This window comes from Labeo rohita, chromosome 5 (assembly GCF_022985175.1).
Source record: "Labeo rohita strain BAU-BD-2019 chromosome 5, IGBB_LRoh.1.0, whole genome shotgun sequence".
Lineage (NCBI taxonomy): Eukaryota > Metazoa > Chordata > Actinopteri > Cypriniformes > Cyprinidae > Labeo > Labeo rohita.
The window spans coordinates 28,161,710-28,186,706 of record NC_066873.1 but is presented as its reverse complement, the minus strand read 5'-3'; the positions used below and the strand labels follow the sequence as shown (position 1 = coordinate 28,186,706).

Genomic DNA, 24,997 nt, shown 5'->3' with positions numbered 1-24,997 from the left:
AAACCAAACTTTCTTACCAAATAGTCAACTAGCCATTCAGGCAAATCACTGAGTAGCTGATTTTCTAAATATGTAGGCACATTTTTAATTCTAACACAAAGTGTTTTAAGAGTCAAGAAAATTGTATACCTTTTTTGACATTGGTTGCTTTGAGTTGGTGTACCAAAATCCGCCTGACAGGCGTGCTCTGAGATGGAGAGTTCAGACCACCGATCTGCTTCTCCCTGGGAAACTATAACAATAGAGAATGTAATGTTTTATAACATGAAAGTCACATGTTTTGAGTTTTCCTTTTCTCATTGTTGACTTTAAAGGAGAACTTCACTTTCAACAATTTACAAATAATTTACTCACCCCCTTGTCATCCAAGATGTTCATGTCTTTCTGTCTTCAGTCGTAAAGAAATTGTGTTTTTTGAGGAAAACATTTCAGGATTTTTCTCCATATAATGACTGATATGGTGGCCCGAGTTTGAACTTCCAAAATGCAGTTTAAATGCGGCTTCAAACAATCCCAGCCGATGAAGAAGGATCTTATCTAGTGAAACGAACGGTTATTTTCATTTTAAAAAAATACAATTTAAATTCTTTTTAATCTCAAACGCTCATCTTAGCTTGCTCTCCCTGAACTCTGTGTATTCTGACTCAAGACATTTAGGGTATGTCGTAAAATCTTATTTTCTCCCTCAACTTCAAAAATCATTTCACAATCAACCTACATCGCTGCAGAAGTACTGACCCAGTCTTTGCAAAGTGAACATGCAAAAGAAGATCAAACACCTTTAACAAAAAAGGTAAAACAGCAATATAGGGTGAATTTGAGTTTTTTTTCCACACAGAGTTCAGGGAGAGCAAGACAAGACGAGTGCTTGACATTAAAAAGTATATAAAGTGTATTATTTTTCTGAAAACAACTGATCGTTTCGCTAGATAAGACAGTTCTTCTGCGCTGGGATCATTTACAACCGCATTTGGGATCGTTTGAAGCCACATTTAAACAGCATTTTGGAAGTTCAAACTCGGGGCACCATATCAGTCCATTACATGGAGAAAAATCCTGAAATGTTTTCCTCAAAAAACATAATTTCTTTACGACTGAAGAAAGAAAGACATGAACATCTTAGATGACAACAGGGTGAGTACATTATCTGTAAAGTGCTGTTCTGGAAGTGGACTTCTCCTTTAATTTGTGAAAAGGTAATTTCAGACTTATTATTTCAGTATAGTTTCAAATGCTGGCCACACTGACCCATTACACGGTCATAACCCCTACTGTGTGATATAGCATTCGATACTGGTATTTTTACCGCAGGGCTTGATACACAGGCTCTCAGGTTAAGGATCATGGCAGGGTGTGTTGTGTACAGGGTGTCCTCCACCAGCGCCGCAATCATATCGCTGTCCACCTCCACGTCAGAGCCCTAAAGACAAAAACAAACAAAGAATTTAGTTTATATGCATAGTTGCGAAAGTAGTTTCTTTTTATTTAGTTTACAATGTGTAATAGGTCACAAGCTAAAAGGAACAAAACCTATGCAACCAAAACGACTCCCTTACCTCTTTCTGGACTCTTTGGCATGGTGTTACAGTTAAAGAGAGATGAGGTTGCTTGGAAAAAGTCCAGGACACAAGGAGACCCTCTTCCTCCACTTCCTCAAGACAGACCTGCAACTACAGAAGCCCATACCAAACATTTGAACTCCTATTTCACGCTGAATTTGCAAAAGTAATATATTCATCGATGGCTGCTCCATTTTTTACCACCTAGAGATGAAACATTAAACTATGGCACTGCGCATCAATTGGTGTTGTTTGTTCGAGATGAGTATCGCATGCAATATTCATAGCCACTAAACCTCACAATCTACATTAAGCTATTGAGATGGGAAAAAATGGCAAACAGAGAGGCTCATTCATGTGAGCAGTGGCAGGAGACGTCACACTAATGAAAGTTGAGAGTGCAGCTATGCAGACTGATGCAAACTCGCAGATGCAAATCCATTTCATTTGTATTTTACCTGGGCCTGCATGGGCTTCATCGTGATCTGGTAGGTATCCATGGAAACAGCTGCAGGTGACTGCTGAGTGACAGTCACGGGGAATGTTATGGTGTCGACCGAACAATTGCACTGCAGGACCTGGAAGAGGTTGAGGATGTGATTGACAAATAATGACTGAGTTGGACACAAACTCAAAAAAGGAAAACATTTCGATTATATTACATACAAACAAAATATATACTGAATGCAATGCCATAGGATGAACACATTAGCCCTGATTTATCCAAAAAATATTGAGAGCATGCACACATAATGTCTGAGCTCATCTACTAATGCAGTCGGATGAAGATTGTGTCTAACAAATGAACCAAAAAATAGCTTCTCAGGTGCATGTTTCTCATAATGGATATGTAATTTACCTCCATATGCATGCAAATATAAAGGGCATTGTTGATGCAAATACATTAAATATGCCAAAAATCATTATGGATATGATAACTGCACGTGCAAATGAATACTACTGCAAAGATGTGTGCGCTATTACTGCTCTCGTTCATTTAAACTGATAGGAGAGAATATGCAGATGAACATGATGCTGGATGGCTGACATTCCAAAAAAACTGTGTTATTGTAAAAATGTGACCTTGGACCACACACCCTTTCTTAAGTAGCACAGATTTGTAGCAATAGCCAAAAATACATTGTACGGATCAAAATTATCGATTTTTCTTTTATGTCAAAAATCATTAGGATATTAAGTAAAGATCATGTTCCATGAAGATATTTTGTAAATTTCACACTGTAAATATATCAAAACCTGTTTAATTAGTAATATGCATTGCTAAAAAGATTATGTATAAATCTCAATTTAAAAAAATTGACACTTATGACTGGTTTTGTGGTCCAGGGTCACAAATTGTAAACAATTATTATTGTAATTACTTGCAATTATATGTAGAGCACACAATTATAACTAAATAATATTTAGTCCTAAATTCACACTATAAAAATGTGAAAATTCATGTAACATGAAAGAAATATTTTTTTTTTAATATGCAGTTCTAAAATTTAGGGTTGTGAGATTTTTTTAAAATGTGTTTGAATTTGAAAAAAGTAAAAAAAAAATACAGTAAAAAAGTTGTATTATTACAATCAAAATAACAGTTTTCTGTATTTTAAAATGTAATTCCTGTAATGGCAAAGCAATTTTTAGCAGCCATTACTCCAGTTTTCAATGTCAAATGTCAGAATTTGCTGATTTGGTGCTCAAGAAGCATTTATTATTTTCAAAGTTGAAAACAATTATGTTGCTTAAAGGATTAATTCACTTCCAGAATATTTTCTCACCCCCATGTCATCCAAGATGTTCAAGTCTTTCTTTCTTCAGTCGAAAAAAAATTAAGGTTTTTGAGGAAAACATTCCAGGATTTTTTTAATATAGTGAATTTCAATGGGAATCAACGGGTTGAAGGTCCAAATTGCAGTTTTAGTGCAGCTTCAAAGGGCTCTACATGATCCCAGCTGAGGACTAAAGGTCTTGTCTAGTGAAACGATAGGTCATTTAAATATATATATATATATATATATATATTTATATACTTTTTACCCACAAATGCTTGCACTAGGTCTGAGATGCGTGTCCGCGACTTCACATATTACGTAATCACATTGCAAAGGTCAGTTCTTCCTCTGTGTACTTCAATTCAAAAAGGTATGGTAGGACGAAAATCTCATTTTCTCTTCCAACTTCAAAACCATCCGACATCGTTGTTTTACCTTTTTTTGTAAAGGGCACTTGACTTTGTTTGCATGTGACTTTTCCAACTTTTTTGGTGTCAAAGTAAAAGCTCTGACTTCTTACCATGCTGCGTACTGATTGGTCAGTGCAAGTTACACGGCTAATGGATGCAGAAGTTGGGAGCTGAAGACTGTCATCAAAGGTGATTTGAATGGAGCTCTGAAAAGAAATGGAGACTGTCAGTTAGCTCATCTGCACATAAATCAGTGAAAGCAGGGCATTTCTGGGTGCAATCACTCTTCAGATATGTCTCCTGGGCTAAATGTCTATTTGCATGTTTATATTAAGCAGCTAGATGATAGTGCATCCATAAATCTTCACAGCTTCAAAACAGAAATCCCAGTCACCTAGGGATAAAGTAGCATGATAAACAGACAAAGAAAGCACAGCAATATCATCTGCTTTATTTTCCCCGCAATGCATCTCTTGCAATTATGTAAAGTGCAACTGCGGGAAAAAAGGACGCAGAAAAGCCACTTTTAATTAAGGAATTCCATAAATCAATAAGAAGTAAAAGTGGGTGGAAATATAAAACAATCATCATTCCAGCTGAGCTGAGAAGAAAACAGGTTCCTCTATATTTTAGTTTTTGTAAAGATTTTGCTCATGTTTGGGAAATAATGTACTAATTACAGAGATTAATACAAATGACATACACTCTTTCTCTCTTCAGTCACACACACATATACACCTAAGCACACATTCACAACTCCAGCCAAAAACATTGGTCAGCGAATAGCACACTCAGGATATGACATCATTCTGTCCAAGCGAATGTGGCAGACTGCCATGACGACAAGCTGCCAATGTACCTATGTGAGCCAGACTTCCACAGTTCGCAAATGGAGATCATGCAACAAACCTTGCATGCCAGGACTCCAGGTAGAATCACACTAATCTAATATAAGCTTGTAAAACACCCAAATAAATATCATGATGAGAGCAATGGCCTCTGACCACATTAAAAAGGAAACCTCTGCAAGTGACAGGATATTGCAGCAAGGCAGAAACCTTGGCCAAGTGTGATTGGCAAGAGAGGAGTGTGGTAATGGAAATGACTGAACACAACTACAACACTGTGCAGAGAACACTGACTTATGCTGCAGCCGTTGCTGTCACTGATGGACATAACATGGAAAAATATTGCTGTAGCTTTGTTCTTAAATGATTTCATGTGTTGCGAGATGAGATGAGGGTGCGTAAATAATTATGTTTTTCATCATCACAATTGACACAACTGATGCTCTGATTAGAAGATGCCATAATGAATCTGTCACATCAACAGAATATATAATTGAGGCTGGAGATGACAAGCCTGACGCATGAGAGAAACGTCATCCAGAAGCTTAAGTAAACGGATATGAGGCTTATACTCTACAATCAACATAGTCTCAGCCTTAGACGGCGTGCCCATGGACCGTAGGCTGAATGTCTGATATATACAGTGCACAAAAGTGAAAACACTTAAGGAGTTTCTAAGTTGTCATTGGATTGGTTGAATTGTACAGGATTTCCAGGAAATGTGTGTCACATTCTTTAATGTTCTGCCTGGAAACAAAGATGCTATGATGTCAAACCCCTCACGAAAGAAGAAAGCTGTTGTGTTTACGGCTGTGACAATGAGCGCTTATCAGGATCAACTAAACGCTGAATTTTCATTAACATTCATGCCACAAAATCTTTAAAATAACGTTCAAGAGTTTTACACACCTGTCTGTTATTGTCAGGGCATTTCCACACCCCTAAACATGACATAGCACAAAACTAAACATGATTGGTTAATTTACCTGGCAGTCATATGGCTTTATGGGCGGGCCTTGGCCATTCAAAGCGACCAAGGTTCCCAGACCTTCTACCATCAGTCTGAAGATCTGGCTATGGGAGACTACAATCACCATAACATCACATCTTGGAGTACCATTTAAAATCACAAGTAATCATCCTTCTGATACCATGACTTGACCATGATACGGCCATTACATTCATTACATTTTTATTTAATTTGAAGAATTAATCACAATAAAATAAAATAAAATAATGCCATTTTTGTCATTTGTAATGAAGAGTTCCATGTCAGTATTGTGTTTGAGAGCATTTTGGAGTGGAAATCATGACGGACATTTTAAACATCTTTGGAAGGCAATTTTTATAGTTAACATTTAATCAGGGCTCTACAGTGCAACCATTTCAGTCGTATTTGCGATTGAAAACTACTGCGTGCGGCTATTAAAAAATATTCAGAAGCACCATATGCGAGTGACCCGATTAGCATATTTGCTGCTATTTGAGCTGAGGGGAGCTTCAAAGGTTTCTATATGTTTTTGCAACACTAAATAAATAATGTATCACAGACATATCTCGTGAATCCTTTCATAAACAAAGCGTAGAGAAAGTGTAAATATGAGATTCATTGCGCAGTGTAGAGAGCTACATTGATTAGAATGAAACTTTGTGAGATCGCGATGAACTAAGATGAGTGACAGCTTTTAATGATTTTTAAGGGAGTTTGTAAATGAGATACTGATTTAATACAACAGTTAAATAAATTTGAATATTAAGTGTCTGACTATAACACTTATGCCTGATTTGGCTCTATTTTGTCGTCAAACATAGTCTGAAACAAGTCACAACAGAGCCACTGCTCATCTCCATTCAAACACAGCGGTGTTTCATTTATGAATAAACATACGTTTTTTAAATGAATCCAGCAAATCAATGATTCAATTTCCCATTCATAAAGACAGTCACTTGCTTTATTCCTGAATGAATCAGCCATTCGAACGAATCAAATGAATGATATGATTCAGTAATTAAATCAGTGACTTGCCGCCAGCTATTGGCAGATTTAGTTTAATTTTTTAAGTATATTTTCCGTTATTAAATCATTTAATATTTCTGTATTCAAAATTTTATATTTAAAACATTAATCTCAACAAGAATTTATGAATTTGATTGCACTCATGCCACCTCTAAGCCTATTTGAAAATCAGGAATCTGATGGTGCAAAAAAATAAAAATACTGAGAAAATCGCCTTTAAAGTTGCTCAAATAAAGTTCATAGCAATGCATATTACTAATCAAAAATTAAGTTTTGATATATTTACAGTAGGAAATTTACAAAATATCTTCATGGAACATGATCTTTACTTAATATCCTAATGATTTTTGGCATAAAAGAAAAATCGATAAATTTGACCCATACAATGTATTTTTGGCTACTGTTACAAATATACCCGTGCAACATAAGACTGGTTTTGTGGTCCAGGGTCACAAATATCTTGCAAGACTGTTAACAAATAGACTATGTTTAGTAAGACAGTCCTGGTTAGTAAAGAGTTTTCCTGTTTAGTGTGATGATGTTATAATATCCTTGAGAATCTCTGTAGTAGTCCAATTTAAATACTTTTTAGTAAAGCCTTTCAACACACACACATGCTTAAAAAAATGAGTGGAATATTTTATGGCATGGAATAAAACATGAGCTTGTTTACACAACTTATTTCAGGCATTTAGCCTGAAAAACCCATTAAAAAAACAACTGACTTCAGGACCGTGGAATGAAAAGTTCAAAAATGCGCATTTCCAAGTCTTAGTACTCATTTCTGTAGTATACCATTAGATGTATGAATCTATGACAATAGTAATTTGTGTAAAAATTAATAATCCATCATTTTTGCACAGAACATTTAAAAAAATTGTGATTAGGTTATCATGTTTTTAAAATGTATTGATTGTATTCGTTCAAATGTTTAAGGCAGTTTAAATTGCCCTCTATTAAAAAAAAGCTTAAACTGTTATCAACTCATGAAAAACATGGAAAGTGAAAGCATAAAATAACAGAGAGTTCAGCTTTCATTCATGAATGAGAGACAGATGGATTTTGTCCAACAACATACCAAACCCTTGGTATGTAACAGTTGTGTAACGACTTGTCTTTAGAGCATTAATGTGAAAGTATATTCTCACAGGAGCAAATCCCTTGAGTTCAATTCATTTCAATGCAAAATGAACAAGGAGCAAATACTCTCAGAGAGTAAAGACAATCTGTAAATCTCAGAGAGTAAGATTTTAAGTACCTCAGAGCTTTGAAATTAGAGGAGCTCAGCATAATTGACTTAGGTTTTCTCTCTCTCTTTGTAGCTCAGCCAATGGGACGAGAGGACATGTTTGACTGGGTAGCATTTACTGGCTCAGCCTCTGAGCTCTCGGAGAGGTGGAAGAGAAAACACAAATCCCCTACCGTACTGGCATATGTTATTTATTTCATACACCTTTCTTCGTCCTAGATACGCAAGCATGACGATGTGTACGCTAGTGTGTTGATAATAAGTTGTTTTAATAATTCTTGATGTTGTCTTTCAAAATAATGATTTAAAAAGACTGGATGCAATGTTTACATCAGCCAACTACAGTCAAAACTATGAATACTTATACTTAATCATACTTGATTAGAATTATTAGAAATGAGTATGTGTTATGTTTTCTCAAGATTTTTTTATGATTATAGAAAAGGAGGGTTTCAGTTTTTGCTATGCAAAAAAAAAAATGTTAAAATACAAAAACAACTCTTTTCTTTCATAGCTATTTTTTAGTCAACGCTATGTGCAATATAACCACTATCTATAAAAATGACGATTAGTTAAATTTCGCCTCCTCAATTTCTTTTTCCTTAATATTGCATGTTTAAATGTTGGCCACCGTGATTCATTTTTTTATGGAGTATGACACACCAAAAGAATCACAAAAGCAATCTGATTCAAATGTGTGCTGATGTAGAAGCTGATGGTTTTACATTACAACACGTCTTTCTAATTCTCTCCTCAGCAAAGAATCACCACAATACGTGTCATTTGCATACAGAGACAAATCCTTGTCATTTACATCAAACATTTGCATGATCATCTGTGCTCTTCCACAACATCATGCTATGATCCACACATTTGACACTGGCTATTACCCACTACAAACAGACAGACAAGAGAGGGCTAGAATAATAATATTAGCACTTTGTCAAGTTGGAAGTACACCTTTCAATGCACATCAAATTTCCTTAACATTAACAGTGTAGATGCTTTGATTTATTTTTACACAACCGCATGACTGCTGAAAATGAGTTTCTAGGGGAAAAACCGCACATCCGACTACAGCACAGAGGAAAAAGCTTGTTCTGTTCTGTGCATCAGCAGTTTGTTCAGATTCCATCAGTGAAATCAGCATCCGTAATGAAAAAAGAAAAACACAAGACCCATCCACCCCCATAGGGCAGTCAAGCATTTGAACAAAATCATACACATTCCACTTTAGCCACGTCAGTTTGCATTCTCAACATAGGTCAAACTTAAAAACATCATGCAGAATGCATTTTTAAGATATCTGACATAAGACAAATAACTGATATGCAGGAAATTGCATGTGTGGATTAACTGTGTTCTGGTCTGTGTTGAGCAATGTTCAATTTTATCTAGAAAAAAAAAAAAAGATACATACTTTTCAGATGTCACAATAGCATAATTTTCACACCTGTACAGTATCCGTCAGGAGTGGACTTAACTAATAATTGAGGAAAGAGGCTGCTTAGGACCCCAGGGAATCAGGGAGCCCTGTCTGATATTGGTGAAAAATATCTGGCAAACACTCCAGTGTATTTGTGTTTGTGCTTGCTGGCAAATGCCAAAGAATTCATTATAAATAACAAAATCATTAGACTTGTATGACTTAGAATAGAGTAATGTCTCTTACTGAAATATGTAGTAGAAAGCCCATGAAAGGTTTATGTTATTAAATCCACATTGTTTTATATATATTTTAGACTATAGGGGCACCATTATTTCAATGACATGAAATGGTTGCACTCAGTGACAACATCATGCTGTGATCCACACATTTGACACAACAGGTAGTAGCACTACCTGTGGCTATTTTTACCACAACACAACTCGGAAAATTAAATATTGATACGATGACCACAGCTACTAAAAGAGCTTACAGGTGGTGATGGATATAAGCATAGGTTTAAACCAAATGGTGTAAACACCCCTAGATATTAAGTGAAATCCATAGTGAGAAACTGTTTCAGCGGCTACGGCATCATGATAAGCGTCGGCATGTTTACATCCTGTTAGGATGGCATATAGCATTTCTTAAGTCTGCCATTTGTAAGCTCTTTCAGTAGCTGTGATCTACTAAAAGCCTCAAAGGTATCAGGGCTAAAGTGGATGGAACAAAGACGCAGGTCTTTAGGAAGTTTTATTCATCCACAGGCATCTTCCCATTCTTTTCTCCTCTTCTTATCGCTAGGAAAGCAATGAAGACTTACATCGCTTCTCTTGTTGTCCTTTGACTGGAAATTACAACTATAAGCCGCACAATGTGGCATTGTATTAGTGTTTTATTTTTCAAGTTGTGTTGCTGTAGAAATAGCAACAGGTACCAGGTCAGTAGCTCACAGAGTGCAACCATTTCACATCACCAAATTAATGGTGCCCCCCATAGTCCAAAATAAATAAATAAATAAAATAAATAATAAAAATGAAGTCATCGGATGCCCATTTTCCACAAGTTGATATGATTCTTTAGGGTCTTAATGAAAAGTCTGTAATATACTTTTGGTCTGTAATATACTATTCTGGTTGAGGCTGCTTTAAATGCAAATGAGCTCTGCTCGCCCCGCCCCTCTCTTCTCTCTGTGGAGTGACGAGCATGTTTACTTTAGCCGAGTTTAGCCGAGTTTATCCACTAAACTTGCTAACTAGCACATTATTAGGAAAGGCGATCACAAAAATTCATAAAAAAACCCTTATAGTCACTTCTGCTGTAAGTGAAGCTGGATCACGAATGATTTGCGCGAACATAGACGGATATATGTAGATCGGGAGGCGCATTCCCTTCACAAACAAACCTAATCCACTGCATCTTCAGCAGCTCAGATGTCAGGAGTAAATGACGACCACTACATTCATTATTACATCCAGCAACACAACACCTCAATCGCTCAATTTTTGTCTAACATACATCCCTGCTCCGGCATCAAAACATGGAGGTTGGACTGTTACAACTGATATGAGGTAAGACGCTCATGTCAATCAACCATGGTGGGAGCGGCCTCTGTTGGTGTGACGCCACAATGACAGGCCTCTGAGAATGGCTTGATTTGAAAAAGGAAATCATATTTTTACAGATTAATTAAAAACCACTGCATGGATTTTTATCATTATAGGGTAGATTTGTACATACACTGCCAACACACATTAATGTTCAAACAACATGTAAAAGTGAATTTAGCATCCGATGACCCCTTTAAGTCACATAAATCTGTCATGGGTTTTCTATTACATATTTCAGCAAGAGACGTCATTTACATTATATTAAGCCATACAAGCCTTAATACCCAGGGTTCCCTTTAAAATCATTAAATTAATTGTAAGTAAATCATTTTAATTATTAGAAAAGAATAACATGCTTATTTATCTAGCTAACTATACATTGCTATATACAGCTTACTATAGATTATTAATTCGTGTGACAACTGTATGACTTTCTCAAAACAGATATTCATCTCAGAGAAGAAAATTTACACACATATTTGAGGTGTATTTTCATCTTGATTTCTCAAAATTATTCACTTGCATGCTTTTCCTGGGTACACTGAGCACGTAGCTGGTAAGTTTAGGCCCCATACCTGGAATTTGCTTAAGGCCAACCAATCAAAGTCCAACACTGGTATCTATAATCAAACCAATTCCAGTGATAGAATGCAATTTCTTATTAAATCCCCTATTAAGAAAATAAATAAGATTTATACTTTCGGAACTGCTGCACTTTATAAAGTGGTATGCAAGTTTGAGTAAGACATAAGTCCATATGTCAAACGTACAATTGTGCTAATAATTGTATACAGTTTAAATATATGTTCATTAAACCACCGTTTCGCTATTCAAGCAACTCCAATAGAGAACACCATCTGGCTAGTGAGCTTGAGGTAATTTGAGCTTGAGACCCCTGCTATATAGAACGTGGTTACGTGTATGTGTTCCTCCTCTCATCCTACTTGTAAATTAAGATGTTCTTTTAACATAGTAGTGTGTTAATCTTAGTTAGGGCCTTAAAGGGACAGTTCACCCCAAAATAAAATTCTAGCATTAATTACTCACCCTCATGTCATTCCAAACCTGCATGTTTATCTTTAGAACACAAATTAAGATATTTTTAATGAAATCCAAGAGCTTTCTGATCCTGCATAGACAGCAATGAAACTACCACATTCACAGCCTAGAAAGGTAGTAAGGATATCAATAAAACAGTCAATGTGACATCAGTGGATCAACCATAATTTTATGAAGCTGCGAGAATACTTTCTGTGCGCAAAGATAATAAAAATAACAACTTTAATTTCTTCTCTTCTGTGGCAGTCTTTAACGCACGTTCACTAGAGTACCACGATACATTCGAAGGTCTTACAGGTGTGGAATGACATGAGGGTGAGTAATTAATGACAGAATTGTCATTTTTGGGTGAACTATCCCTTTAATAGTCTGTTTGTGTGTGTGTACTTGTCACATACAAAGAGGGCATGTATGAGACTGCATGTGGATGACAGTGTGTGTTCGTAGACACTTTAGTATAATGTCACTTTGTGTTTGAGCCACCCTGTCTTGACTCCCCCTCTGGACTTTTCAAACGCTCCACAACAACTATTTGAACCAACCAAAAATATCCTTGTTTAGGCACCATGACGCAACTTGATGACAAAACTAAGGATCCAAACATTCCTTGGGGCAAATCTAAAAATCACTGGGTGCCAACAACGTAAGGCAGTGCAATGCCATTTCAAAATAAAGGACAAGAGAGGGACACAGTCATGCACAAACTTTGCTGTGAGCCTTGTAATAGTTCTCTAGTGTCGATCATAACATTTTATTGGTAAAGGTAGAGTTTGCCGCTCTGCAGATTATTTATAAGCCATGGTGAAGCGAGGCTTACCTGATTCGTACATTCATCAGAATTAATTAGAAAACCAGCACAAACTAAAAGAGCACTTGCTTTATGTTCATTCTGAGTCATTGAAATACCAGAAACAGTAATTACATTCAGTGCTTATTTTCAAAACGGTCCACCAAGAAAAAGAAAAGAGAAGAATGATAGTGAGACAGAAATAAACAAACTAGTTTGACCTTGAGCCCAGTGTGTGCGTGTGAAGACAGTGTGCTATTCTGTGCACTGCAGGCATGATAATGTGCCATCCTACCATTCCATCATATGCACAGATGCCACACACACACACACACAGATGATGCTGACACTGACACACATGCCTGGAGGATTGTGCCATATTGGCAAGAGCTAAACTCTCAGAACATTGACGGTATCAGACGGGCCAGCTGGGAGAGCAAGAGACATGAAAAAACTCGCAGCCACATGATTAATCAGACGCTTATTCTGCAGTTCAATTAAATTTTTAAAAATAGTTGCTCTTGAAGACAATGAGCCAGAGGATCTGAACTGCTGGGCAGATCTGTGTGTTGCAATTCTCTGCAATGGAGCATATGTGCCATTGGCAAATGGCCTTCTTTAGTGACCATGTGATGAGGAGTGTGTTCAACATGCATCCTTTGTAACTACATGACTCAATGAAATGGGCAACGTTATGTGGATGCATACAGGAACACTACCGTTCAAAAGTTTGGAGTCTGTCATTATTCCTGTGATGAATAATGGCTGCTGAACTGAACAAAATTGTCCTGTCTTCAGCGCTACGTGATCCTTCAGAAATCATTCATATATGCTGATTTGGTTCTCAAGAATCATTTCATATTATTATCAATGTTAAAGAGACTTATGCTGTGTAATATTTAGTCAAAACCATGGTTTATTCAGGATTCTTTGCTGAACAGAAAGTGTTTACTGTTTTGGACAATTTTATTCACCCTGGGTGAATAAAAGAATTAATTTCTTTAAAAACAAAAATACTGACCCTAAATTTTTGTACGGTACAGTGTAAGGGTTAGTTCACAGTTGTGAATTAAGACTTTGACCTCTGGTCTTTAAGAAGCTGGTCTGTATGTGTCTTATTATAAGATAATATTTTAATAAATAATTATTAAATTATTACATGTACTATTTTGCTCAATATTATTTTTTTTCTCTGTTTTTAGTTTTCAAAAATGGTCCTGAAACTCAAAATTAATGTGAATTTTTTGTTTATCAAATGTTTTATTGTAGAAAATATACTTAGAAAATATACTAAAATGAAACAAAAATCAGTCATTGTATATTTTCAAAACAACCGAAGAGAACAACATTTCAAAGCAATACGAAATTCGGTAAAATTAAGGTGTACATTCACACGTAACTGGAAAAATCAAGGCAAAGTTAACTTTCCCCAGACACTCAGGAGTGTACAAACTCTCATTTATATGCCATACACTCTCTTACTGTCTGGATGAGAGAGAGTTTCTGTAAATCCTTTCAGAGTGACAAATTAAACTGATAACTTTGACAAGTTATCCAAATCATTTTACATCAAAGAGCTGTGTTCTTTTTTTATACCACGTTTATTAGCAAGTAGTGTACAAGTGTGTGTCTCTGTGTGTGTGTGCAATCTCAGAGGACGTCCTTCTATTGTGATTGCCACATATAACCAGCTGTGCAGATCCCCCCCAGCCAAATCCCTGGATTACTAGAGGGAGTTTATGTGTGTGTGTGTGTGTGTGTGTGTTGGGTGAGAAAGAAAGAGTAAAGAACGAACGAAGGATAAAGCCTCTTAGCAGTCCTCACACATTACAGAAACGTAACCTGAAACGAACTAAATATGACCAAAATTGCAGCAAGCAACTCTTTACTCCCACTGCAGCTGAGTAAGCAAAATCACAATGACATCAAGGTTTCTCTGGGGTGCTGGTAGAATCATATCAATCAAATGTTTACTGGTTTTTAGGCCTCTGCCACCTAGGCTGATTCATTTAGAAACACATATGCCTAAAGCAAGTTAATCAAGTAAAGTCAACCCGGGTTCACAGATTGTGGAGTGTCAAAACTACATGATCCACATGATCACATCCTTTATACATTATCTTCCCTATAATCCTTCCCTTATAGACAGCCCAACAACAATCCCACTCTCTCTGTAATAGTCAGCGAACCGATAATCAGATTAGAATCCCACCGCATGTGAAATTATGCAGAGGAGATTAACCAGTGGTCAATGGCTGGTTAATCCTCCTAGTAGGAAGTTATCTGGAGACCTTCATACTAATGATTAGAATTAAAAAGTTGCAAAGTTCCATCTGGATAAATAAAACTCTCATTGGTGCAGCGGTATTCATGCATGTCCCTCTCGATGCCTCAGGCAACCTCAAACACATATGCCAGACTTTTTCCCCTTCTTTAAAAGGATAGTTCACTCAAAAATAAAATTTCTGTCATTAATTGCTCACCCTCATGTCGTTTCAAACCCATATAACCTTCGTCCGTCTTCGGAATGCATAATTAGATATTTTCGATTAGATATTACTAGATATATTTCTGTCTTAAAGAAATCGCTAAATATTAAAGATTAAGTAGGCATTTGAATTAAATGTTGTTTGGTCATTACTAAACAAGGATTTAATCGCACAGTAAAGTGTAAAAACAACTGTCAGGCCGTTGGTGCATTCTGCAGTCATTTTCTTATAGTGCATACCATTACGTTAGCTCTATTGTTCATAATTCATTATGTATTTTAACAGTTTTGTTAAAGGAGAAGTCCACTTCCAGAACAAAAATTCTAGATAATTTCCAAGATGTTTATGCCTTTCTTTCTTCAGTCAATAAGAAATTATGTTTCTTTAGGAAAACATTTCAGGAATGTTCTCCGTATAGTGGACTTCAATGGTGCAGCTTCAAATGGCTATAAACAATCCCAGCCAAAGAAGAAGAGTCTTACCTAGCGAAACGATCAGTCATTTTCGAAACAAATTGACAATTTATATACTTTTTAAACCTCAAATGCTTGTCTTGTCTCGTCTCTGCGATGCGCATGTGTAGTCTGTGTAATCCGGGTCAATACAGTTAGGGTATGTCGAAAAACTCCTGTCTCGTTTTTTTCTTCAGCGTCAAAATCATCCTGCATCGCTGTTTTACCTTTTTCTGTAAAGGGTGTTTGATCTTCTTTGCATGTTCACTTTGTAAACACTGGGTTGGTACTTCTGCAGTGATGTAGGATGATTTTGAAGTTGGGGAAGAAAACAAGATGTGAGTTTTTCTAAATTCCCTAACTGTCTTAACCATATTAAACCGGAAAAAAAAATGAGTTTCCGCAGACTTAGACAAGACGAGCGTTTGAGGTTAAAAAGTATACAAATTGTCAATTTGTTTTGAAAAGACCAATCGTTTTGCTAGATAAGACCCTTCTTTCTCGGGTGGGATCGTTTAGAGCAGTGGTCTCAAACTCAATTCCTGGAGGGCCACAGCTCTGCAGAGTTTAGCTCCAACAAGCTCCAACCAGCTCACACCTGCTTAATAGTTTTTAGTAATCCTGAAGACCTTGATTAGTTGGCTCAGGTGTGTTTGATTAGGGTTGGAGCAAAACTGTGCAGCGCTGTGGCCCTCCAGGAATTGAGTTTGAGACCAATGATTTAGAGCCACTTGAAGCTGTATTTAAACTGCATTTTGGAAGTTCAAACTTGGGGGCACCGTTATATGGAGATGATTCCTAAATTTTTTCCTCAAGAAACATAATTTCTTATCAACTGAAGAAAGAAACAAGAACATCTTGGATGACTAGGAGGTGAGCAAATAATCTGTAAATTTTTGTTCAGGAAGTAAACTTCTCCTTTGAATAAAGTGTGTACTTTATTCGAATATGTAAAGCTATTCGCTATTTTTATTGCAAAAAAAAAAAATTATAATGATTTGATTAATCATCAGAATAATCAACAGATTAACTGATTACCAAAATAATCGTTAGTGACAGCCCTAGTCGTGGTACTCTCCCAAATGGCGCTAGAGTGAAGCAGAGGAGAATAATTGTTGAATATAGTTGTTATGGACTACTTTGTCAATATTCTTGGTACGTTTCTGAATCTTGAACGTGGCTCTCAGATTTCATCAAAAATAACTTAATTTGTGTTCTGAAGATGAAAAAAAATGTCTTATGGGTTTGGAATGACATGACGGTGAGTAATTAAAGACAGAATTTTGATATTTCACCTTGAGTATGAGCTCCAGTTTTCTCCTATATAATACTACATTAGCCATAAAAATATGACGTATCATATATGATACTCAACAAATACTTTTTTGCCTTTTTCAGATTTTTTAAAATATGTTGTCTTTTTTCCCATGAAATTGTTCTATTTTTCTATTATTTTATATTTCAGGCTTTACTGATTTAGATACATATTTACAGCATAGTTTTGTAACTGTAAATAATTAATAATTGGTTATTAATTTCATTATTAGACAAGCACAAACAGCTGCAATGTTTAATTTGGAAAAAAAGAATAAGAGACTTTAAGTCTCTCTTCTCCTTCACTCTCTAACCTGAGAGGTGGTCGCCATGGCTAGGGCTGGAACCATGGTGTTTGTTTTCATGTTGCCGTATCAACAGATGGCTCCAGCGCTTCAGAGGAGCAGAGCGAAAGTTGCTCGATCTCTTTTGCTCTCAATCTGATCTGGCACATACACAAAAAAACACCTTACAAGCACTGGAACAACCCCTCTGGCAGGTTTTTCAGGTCAGAAGAACCTGATATGAGTGGATTGGGGTGTCAATGACCTGGCATGCTGAAGGAGCAAATATCCGGTCTGCTTGGAGACAAGATTCTAGATCAAAGCTTCCAAAATGGGAACTTCTCCCCAAAGCCCAATCTAACACAGGAATATTTAACTAGCACACGGAGGTCACCTCTAAGGGAGAGTCACGTGGCGAACATTTCACAGTACTATAAATTCCCACAGAAGATCCAGTTATTGCAGATTAAATTGATAGGCCTGAACACTGGCACTTACATCCCTTTTCTTGCTAATGAAGGTCCGATCATCTGAAAGGTCTTTAAATTCAAAGATGTTTCGTTCCCTGACCACTTTTTTTTTTATTGGAGCCAGTTAATTGTCTCCCCTCTGTTAGCCAACCCTCCTTCCTCCTACATTATTATCACAGATGTTAAAACTATCCGATGAACAGAGAAACATAAAATGGTTTCCTTTCATAAAAGGTAAAATCATTAAAATGGAGAAGAACAAACAAAGCATGACTGTCTTTATACGGCTCAACTTTGAAACACTTACTTTACGGTCCACTGCTTTGTATAATTGAAAGAAAATTCATAGGAGTTGAACTGAACTCAACAGTGTGCTACTGTGTGAAGGGTTTTGGGAGAGGAACAGATGTTGAAAACAGATGCAATAGAGGGTTTGGAAAGACGTCTGGTAAATATTCTGTATTAGAAGGCACAAGGTCACATTTCAGCCAAATTTCGCAAGCAAAAAAGGTCCCTTTTCCATTGTCAATAACACAGAGAAGTCACTTTCAAACCAAGCAGCATCCAGTTGATCAACGAGGCAAATTTTTATGAAAAAAAACTTGAAGCTGATGTGCAATCTGTGAAATGTTTCGTCCTTAAGCGAAATTCCAGACTGCACAGATTCCTATTGAAATGACTGGATTTCACCTGTGAAATTAAGCTGGACAGCGATAAAAGTGACTGCATCTTCAATATGACAACTCTATGATGTAGTGTGATGAACTTTGGGAAGAACTGTATGACAGAAACATTACACTCCTAGTTTTAATTAGCTCGATTCACACAACCACACGTAATGCACCAATATAACCTGTATGTTTGCATGCATACCTTAAACTATTATCCCACCAATAAAACCTGAATGTTTACAAATAGTCATGAAACTATAATTCCATGAGCTGCGCCTTCCATACCATGATAATGAAACCTCAGATAAATGGTTTTCAAATGCATATACTGAAAAATCAAGTACAGAGGCATGCTAGTCATAACCTGTGCCACATTACTTTAACTCCTGTGACTCACTCCCACATGGGGATTCTTAACGGTAAAGACATTCATTAGGAAAAGTCCTTACTTCAGGACTTCCTGATACCCCGCATAAGGAGTCTGCAGAATTGCTGCACTTTGCAGTGCTAAGTTGCTTTTTGGATCAGCTGACCACATTACAATCGGAGCTGCAGTTATGGCACGCAGCCAAGATGCACTTAAATTAAACAGCTAACTAATAAATGGCTATTTATTAGCCTCGACCTCCTCTCTTTTCGCAGAGAAACCAACTGACTGTAAAGACATTTAAGATAAAGGGACAGCAATTGCATAACTGCATTCTGTAGCGTTCCCTCCCCCCACTTTGACAACCTGAGAAAATAACTAGGTTGCTGAACTGGCACAACTATCGGCTGGAGACCTCGGTAAGGAAATGAGATGGAAGGATTTTCTCTTTTCTCCCCGCACTTTCTATATAGCTCAGGTGCTGGAGCAAAGTGCACTGTATTGAAGTCTGAATCCCTTGAAGACTTGCATTTGCTCTAAAACCCAACCGGAACTGCCTGTTGGGTGAAAATGCCATTTCTACATTCTGATCATATCTCATCAGACTAAATATGCAGATAGCCATCGCCTAAAATGATGGCGAGTCCTCTGATGAACTGATCTTCAAAGACTTCTTCAAGTCAAAGCATTTTTTCACTGACCTCGCAGAGAAAACTGACTAGAGCGGGGACAGACGGACGTCGTTCTTTTTTTTTTCCCTCAGTACACCTACCAGGCAGACTGAGCTTTGATATGGACACAGATCAAATACAGTTAGAGTTAAATATAGGAGTGGAGACCTTTACACAACTCACCAGCCCTCAAACACACCCTTAACCAGACGAGAGGCTACAGAGGAAACCAGATGTGAGACCTTTAACCTAGTCGTGTGATCTGTGTGGTTTTCCCTAAAATTGAAGGAATATACGTAACTAGGATTGCTTTCGAGCTGCGGAGTATCTGATTGGCCAAGATATTGAGCTAATCACAAATATAATACTGCTGTACTATAATTAATCATTTACAGCAGAAGTTCACTTCCAGAATGATAGTTTTCTGATAATGTACTCACCCCATGTCATCCAAGATGTTCATGTCTTTCTTTCTTCAGTCAAAAAGAAATTAAGGCTTTTGAGGAAAACATTTCAGGATTTTTCTCCATATAGTGGACTATGGTGGCCAACGGGTTGAAGGTCCAAACTGCAGTGTCAATGCAGCTTCAAAGGACTCTACACTATCACAGATGAGGAATAAGGGTATTATCTAGTAAAACGATCAGTCATTTTCTAAAAATAAATGTATATACTTTTTAACCACAAATGCATGTCTTGCACTAGCTTGACCTCACACATTACGTTACCAAGTACCGACACGATTTTGAAGTTGGAGGAGAAAATGAAATGGAGTTTTTCACCCTACCCTTACTTTTTTATCCGAAGTACACAGATGAAGAACTGTGACCTTTCCAATTACGTAATTAATGTGTGAATATGCACATTGCAGAGCTAGTGCAAGAAGAGCTTGTGGTTAAAAAGTATATACGTTTTTATTTTTTTAAGAAAATGACTGATCGTTTCGCTAGACGAGACCCTTATTCCTCAGCTGGGATTGTGTAGAGTCCTTTGAAGCTGCATTGAAACAGCAATTTGGACATTCAACCTGTTGATCCCTATTGAAGTCCACTATATGAAGAAAAATCCTAAAATGTTTTCTGCAAAAATCCTAATCTCTGCGAGTGAAGAAAGACAGACATGAACACCTTGGATGACATGGGGGTGAGTATATTATTAGGAAATTTTCATTCTGAAATTGAACTTCTCCATCAAGTAATTTTACATTATAAGTCAGCGCTTTCACAGATTCAACTTTTTGAGTAAATTCAAAGACATTTTTGGTCATGGGGCAGGGCCAGTTGACAAAATGTAACATTTAGCTGTAATATTGGCAAAAAAGTTTAATCGATAATTATGATTATTTACACATCATTAAAAATGTGGTGTCTCTAAGTTTTTCTAATCTTAGAACTTAATACTTAATACTTTTGTTCAAAACCATACCATTTATTTAAAAATAAAAAGTCTTTCCTGGCACTTGATCAATTTAATGTGTCTTTGCTGAATAAAACTGTTAATAAAACATACATTATAAAAAAAAAAAATCTTACTGACCCCAAACTTTTAAATGGTAGTGTACATTGTGGAAAAGACTATATATTTCCTTTGAACGAGTGAATTAAGATATTAATTCTATACATTAATATCTATGGAGTAATTTGTTGACTGATTTCTTCATTCGCTCGGATAGAGAAAAGCGCTTGCATTTCAGCATTTCACAAAGTGTGAATGTTAGCAAAACGGATAAAAACATGTATACAGCCAGTGCATGTGAGAATAACAGATGTGGTACAGTTACCAGAAAAAGTCAAAAAACAGGTTTCATGTGTGAAAGTGGCTTGTGTGTCTTAAATACAAAATTAGTGCACGTAAGCAATAAGAGTGTCACATTTTCGACAAAATCATCCATTAAAAATACTCTCATTTACACTGATTAGCTAAGCAAAAATAAGTGCAAATTTGGTTCCATACAAGAACCCCAGAGGAGACAGAAGACTGAGGCCTGTCATGTGTAATACTCACTGCAGAACAGATTTCCTAGGAGGAGAGAGAGTGTGTGTGGTTGTTACACAAGAACCTGCATCCCCTGACACTCTCACACCCACACATTCACTAACAAGTAGCTAGGCCATGATATTATGCCCACACACACTCGCATAGCCTAAAAATACTCTTACACATGTATAAACATGCATGGAGCAATGAAAACACATGCGTGTGTATACACAAAACCTCCTACATATGTTTCTACACCATATTGTCTCAAAATAAATAGAATTTTTTCTCCAAATCATACTCACCCCTTGTCTGCAGGCCTGTTCGTTGAGCGCTCGCACCCAGGCTCTCTGCCAGTGCTCCCTGAAGGACTTGAACGCAAAAAGCGAGGACAAAAGACCTTTGACGCCCGCCTCAGTGTCACTCCCTGCCCCGTCTCGCCCCAGTCGCAGCCTCAGGAGGGAACCCCACACACCGCCTGTCAGCGTCTGGTGGGTGAGACTCAAGGGCAGCTGCCATGGAGTATCCCTCTTGCCCTGGACCCTCGTGCACCACCTAGGGCGAAGCAACGCCAGTGAGAACTGAACGAGCCAGGCTAGTACGACCAGCAGCGAGGCGCAGAAGAGCGCCACCTGAACCAGCCAGCTCACGTCCTGGAAAGTCGTCATCTCCCTAGTCACTGATCACTTAAGTCTCATTTTTACGAAGGGATGAAAATCTTGACTCACGAAGGTTGGAACTCTGGGGAAAACGGTAGAGAGAGACAGAGAGTAAGTCGAGTGGAAAAAGACAGGATGTAGGGATATACATCCATGCAGCAAAGACAAGACACGTTAACAACATCTCATAGGAACAGTGACATCTTAAAGGGACAGTTCACTCAAAAATCTAAATTCCGCCAACATATACTTAACGTCATTTTGTTCCAAAAAAAATGTTTTTTGATTTTAAAAATGCGAGATGCCACGCAGGGGACAGAATAAAAACGCAAAAAGATGCGTTTTTATAATGGCATCATGCAAGAGATACTTTTAAAGACATGAGCACAACAGTCAAACATGTCTGTTTAGCATGATAAGGTAGGAAACCAGCTGAAAAGAAACACAGTGGAATGCAAAAACATGTTTGTGAATGACCCCTAAGATCTTTTTCTTTTATAAAAAGAGATGTTAGACAGTGTGTGTGGCACTCACTGATACCAGGGATGGTTCACACAGAGACACAGGGCAATGGAATTTAAAAAAGTTCAACTTTTTTAACTTGAGCACCACTCACTATGGTCAAATATGTGCATCTAGTGCATGTTTAAATAGAAAAACAATGGAAAAACAGTGCACGTATGACAAAACTCAAAAACGCATTTAATGTGAACAGCCCCTTTTTTGATCGCTATTCTTTTTTTTGTGTTCCAAAGAAAGAAGAAAGTCGTACGTGTTTGGAACAACAATGATGTGAAAATGATGACAAAATGTACATTTTTAGTGAACTGTGCCTTTAACAAAAGCTCAAATTCATGTTTATTTTCAGATGCTAAAACAGGTATGGTTTCTTTTCTATTTGCATGTATATTATATTTTTGGCCAATGTTTTCCTACCAAACAATTCAGAAGTAAGGTGAACTTACCTAAAAAAATGTGCCATGGTATTTTCACAACAACACAGTTATTGCTACTGTATTTGTTTACTGTGCTGTAAAGTCGTAATAAACAAATACATTTTTCTTTTAAGCCAAAACTCATTAGGATATTAAGTAAAGATCATGTTCCATGAAGATATTTTGTAAATTTCCCACTGTAAATGTATCAAAACTTAATTTTTGCTTAGTAATATGTATTGCTAACAACTTCAAAGGCGATTTTCTATATTTAGAATTTTTTTTTTTTTTTTTTTTTTTTTTTTTTTTTTTTTGCACCCTTAGATTACAGATTTTCACAGTTTCACATACTCAGCCAAATATTGTCATATCCTAACAAACCATACATCAGTGGAAAGATTATTTATTCAGTTTTCAATTTATGTCAATTAAATCTCAGTTTTTTAAAAAAAGACCCTTATGACTGGTTTTGTGGTCCAGGGTGACATACACACACACACACGACAGCAGTGCTAATGTTCTTGTACAGTAACGACTGTAGTTACTACTTTCACCATTTGCGCCCCAACTACGGTTACCATAATAACCTTTTTGCAGAGGTTGCAAAGACGTGTTCTTATCAAAGAGATTTACAATGTTTCGTGTTAGTATCAGCACCTGCGCTTAAAAGTTTAAGCAGTTAAGCAAACTGACTAAGCATTTCGGTGAAAGTGTGACATTTAATGCCTGTCCTGAAACCGGAGAAGTGCACAACTTCTTCCAGAAAACTCATATCGGTTGCACAGTCTAGTCCTGTGTGAAGCCTCATACAAACCCGTTCCGATTCTGTCACATTACTGACAGTCCAGCAGCGATGACAGCAGCTGTGTTCTGGGTCAGTGCTGCATTGCAACGTCGGACTAGCTCATCACTGTAGCGATTCATTTCGGTTCTAAGCTTGTATTTAATAATGGTGCCCATGTCAAATTATGCATGTTTACGTCTCTGGTCACCATTCGAAAACCCTAGTAAGCTGCCTACCTAGACAGCATTTTGGGCAACTGACTCAGAAACGCGCCTACGATGAGCAAAAAATGCTGCACACGCATATGACGCCGAATGTATATCCAGTATTTAAAAGAATAGAAAGGAAATGTTACCGATCAGATGAGAAACGCCGTCTTTGGAGGCTGACTAGCTACAGATCACCAGCTCAATGGCTACATCATGTCTTCGTAATTCCAGCACCAGTCTTCAGGTCCGAGCATCTTCTACGATCAAACCTGAGTTGATCGGTACATGGCCTCCGTTTCGTGTATATTTACCGTGCTACACAAAACTACACATTTATAATATCCAGTGCTGTCAACTCAAAAGAAACCGTGCCCCATCCCACCGTCGGTGTCGGATGGTCTGTAATGGTAACGCGCAGGAACAGAACAGTCGAGCTGTCAAATAGTGTAGCAACACAAACACACACCGCGTACGCGCTGCACGTATTTAAAGAGACACGCACACTTAGTCAAGATGCCGAAACTGCGCAAGCGCAATGCGCACATTCTCTGCCTGCGCTCCACAAAACGCACTCTCTGATGTTTAAGAGAAAAATTACATAATGTCATACACATAGGGTTGTTGTGTTCCTTTTGCCATTACTTTGAAGATACAAGTATCTACTTATTTTGTGTTTTTGGGACGGATTTTTCTAATTTTTTAGAAACGGGACGGTTTTTCGGTGACTCTTTTCTATTACGTTATTATGTTTTTATTATTAAAGTACATATTATGAATATTTTATTACTATTCCTAGCAAAATGTACATTCACAATAAAAAGAATACCTTATTTTTTATTGCTGATCGATTAATCGCGATTAATTGCATCCAGAATAAAAGTTTGTGTTTACATAAGATGTTTGCGTGTGTTGTGTAAATTGATGAGCATATATAAATATACAAACAAACATGTATATATTAAAAAAATG

General features: G+C 37.0%; 1 protein-coding gene across 2 annotated transcripts in view; it reads right to left on the bottom strand.

The window, feature by feature from the left end:
- Nucleotides 1-24,502, bottom strand: part of c2cd2l (c2cd2 like) — a 33,907-nt gene extending 9,405 nt beyond the window's left edge. The window contains exons 1-7 of one of the 2 annotated variants that reach the window (XM_051109531.1): nucleotides 24,175-24,502; nucleotides 21,747-22,182; nucleotides 3,861-3,956; nucleotides 2,018-2,137; nucleotides 1,557-1,670; nucleotides 1,307-1,420; nucleotides 130-232 (exon numbers count right to left, since the gene is read on the bottom strand). In XM_051109531.1, coding sequence (XP_050965488.1) covers nucleotides 130-232; nucleotides 1,307-1,420; nucleotides 1,557-1,670; nucleotides 2,018-2,137; nucleotides 3,861-3,956; nucleotides 21,747-22,109 — 910 coding nt within the window. In that variant the 5' untranslated portion in view covers nucleotides 22,110-22,182; nucleotides 24,175-24,502. The remainder of the gene's footprint in view (nucleotides 1-129; nucleotides 233-1,306; nucleotides 1,421-1,556; nucleotides 1,671-2,017; nucleotides 2,138-3,860; nucleotides 3,957-21,746; nucleotides 22,183-24,174) is intronic. The other variant, XM_051109532.1, reaches the window with a different exon arrangement.
- Nucleotides 24,503-24,997: the final 495 nt, after the last annotated feature.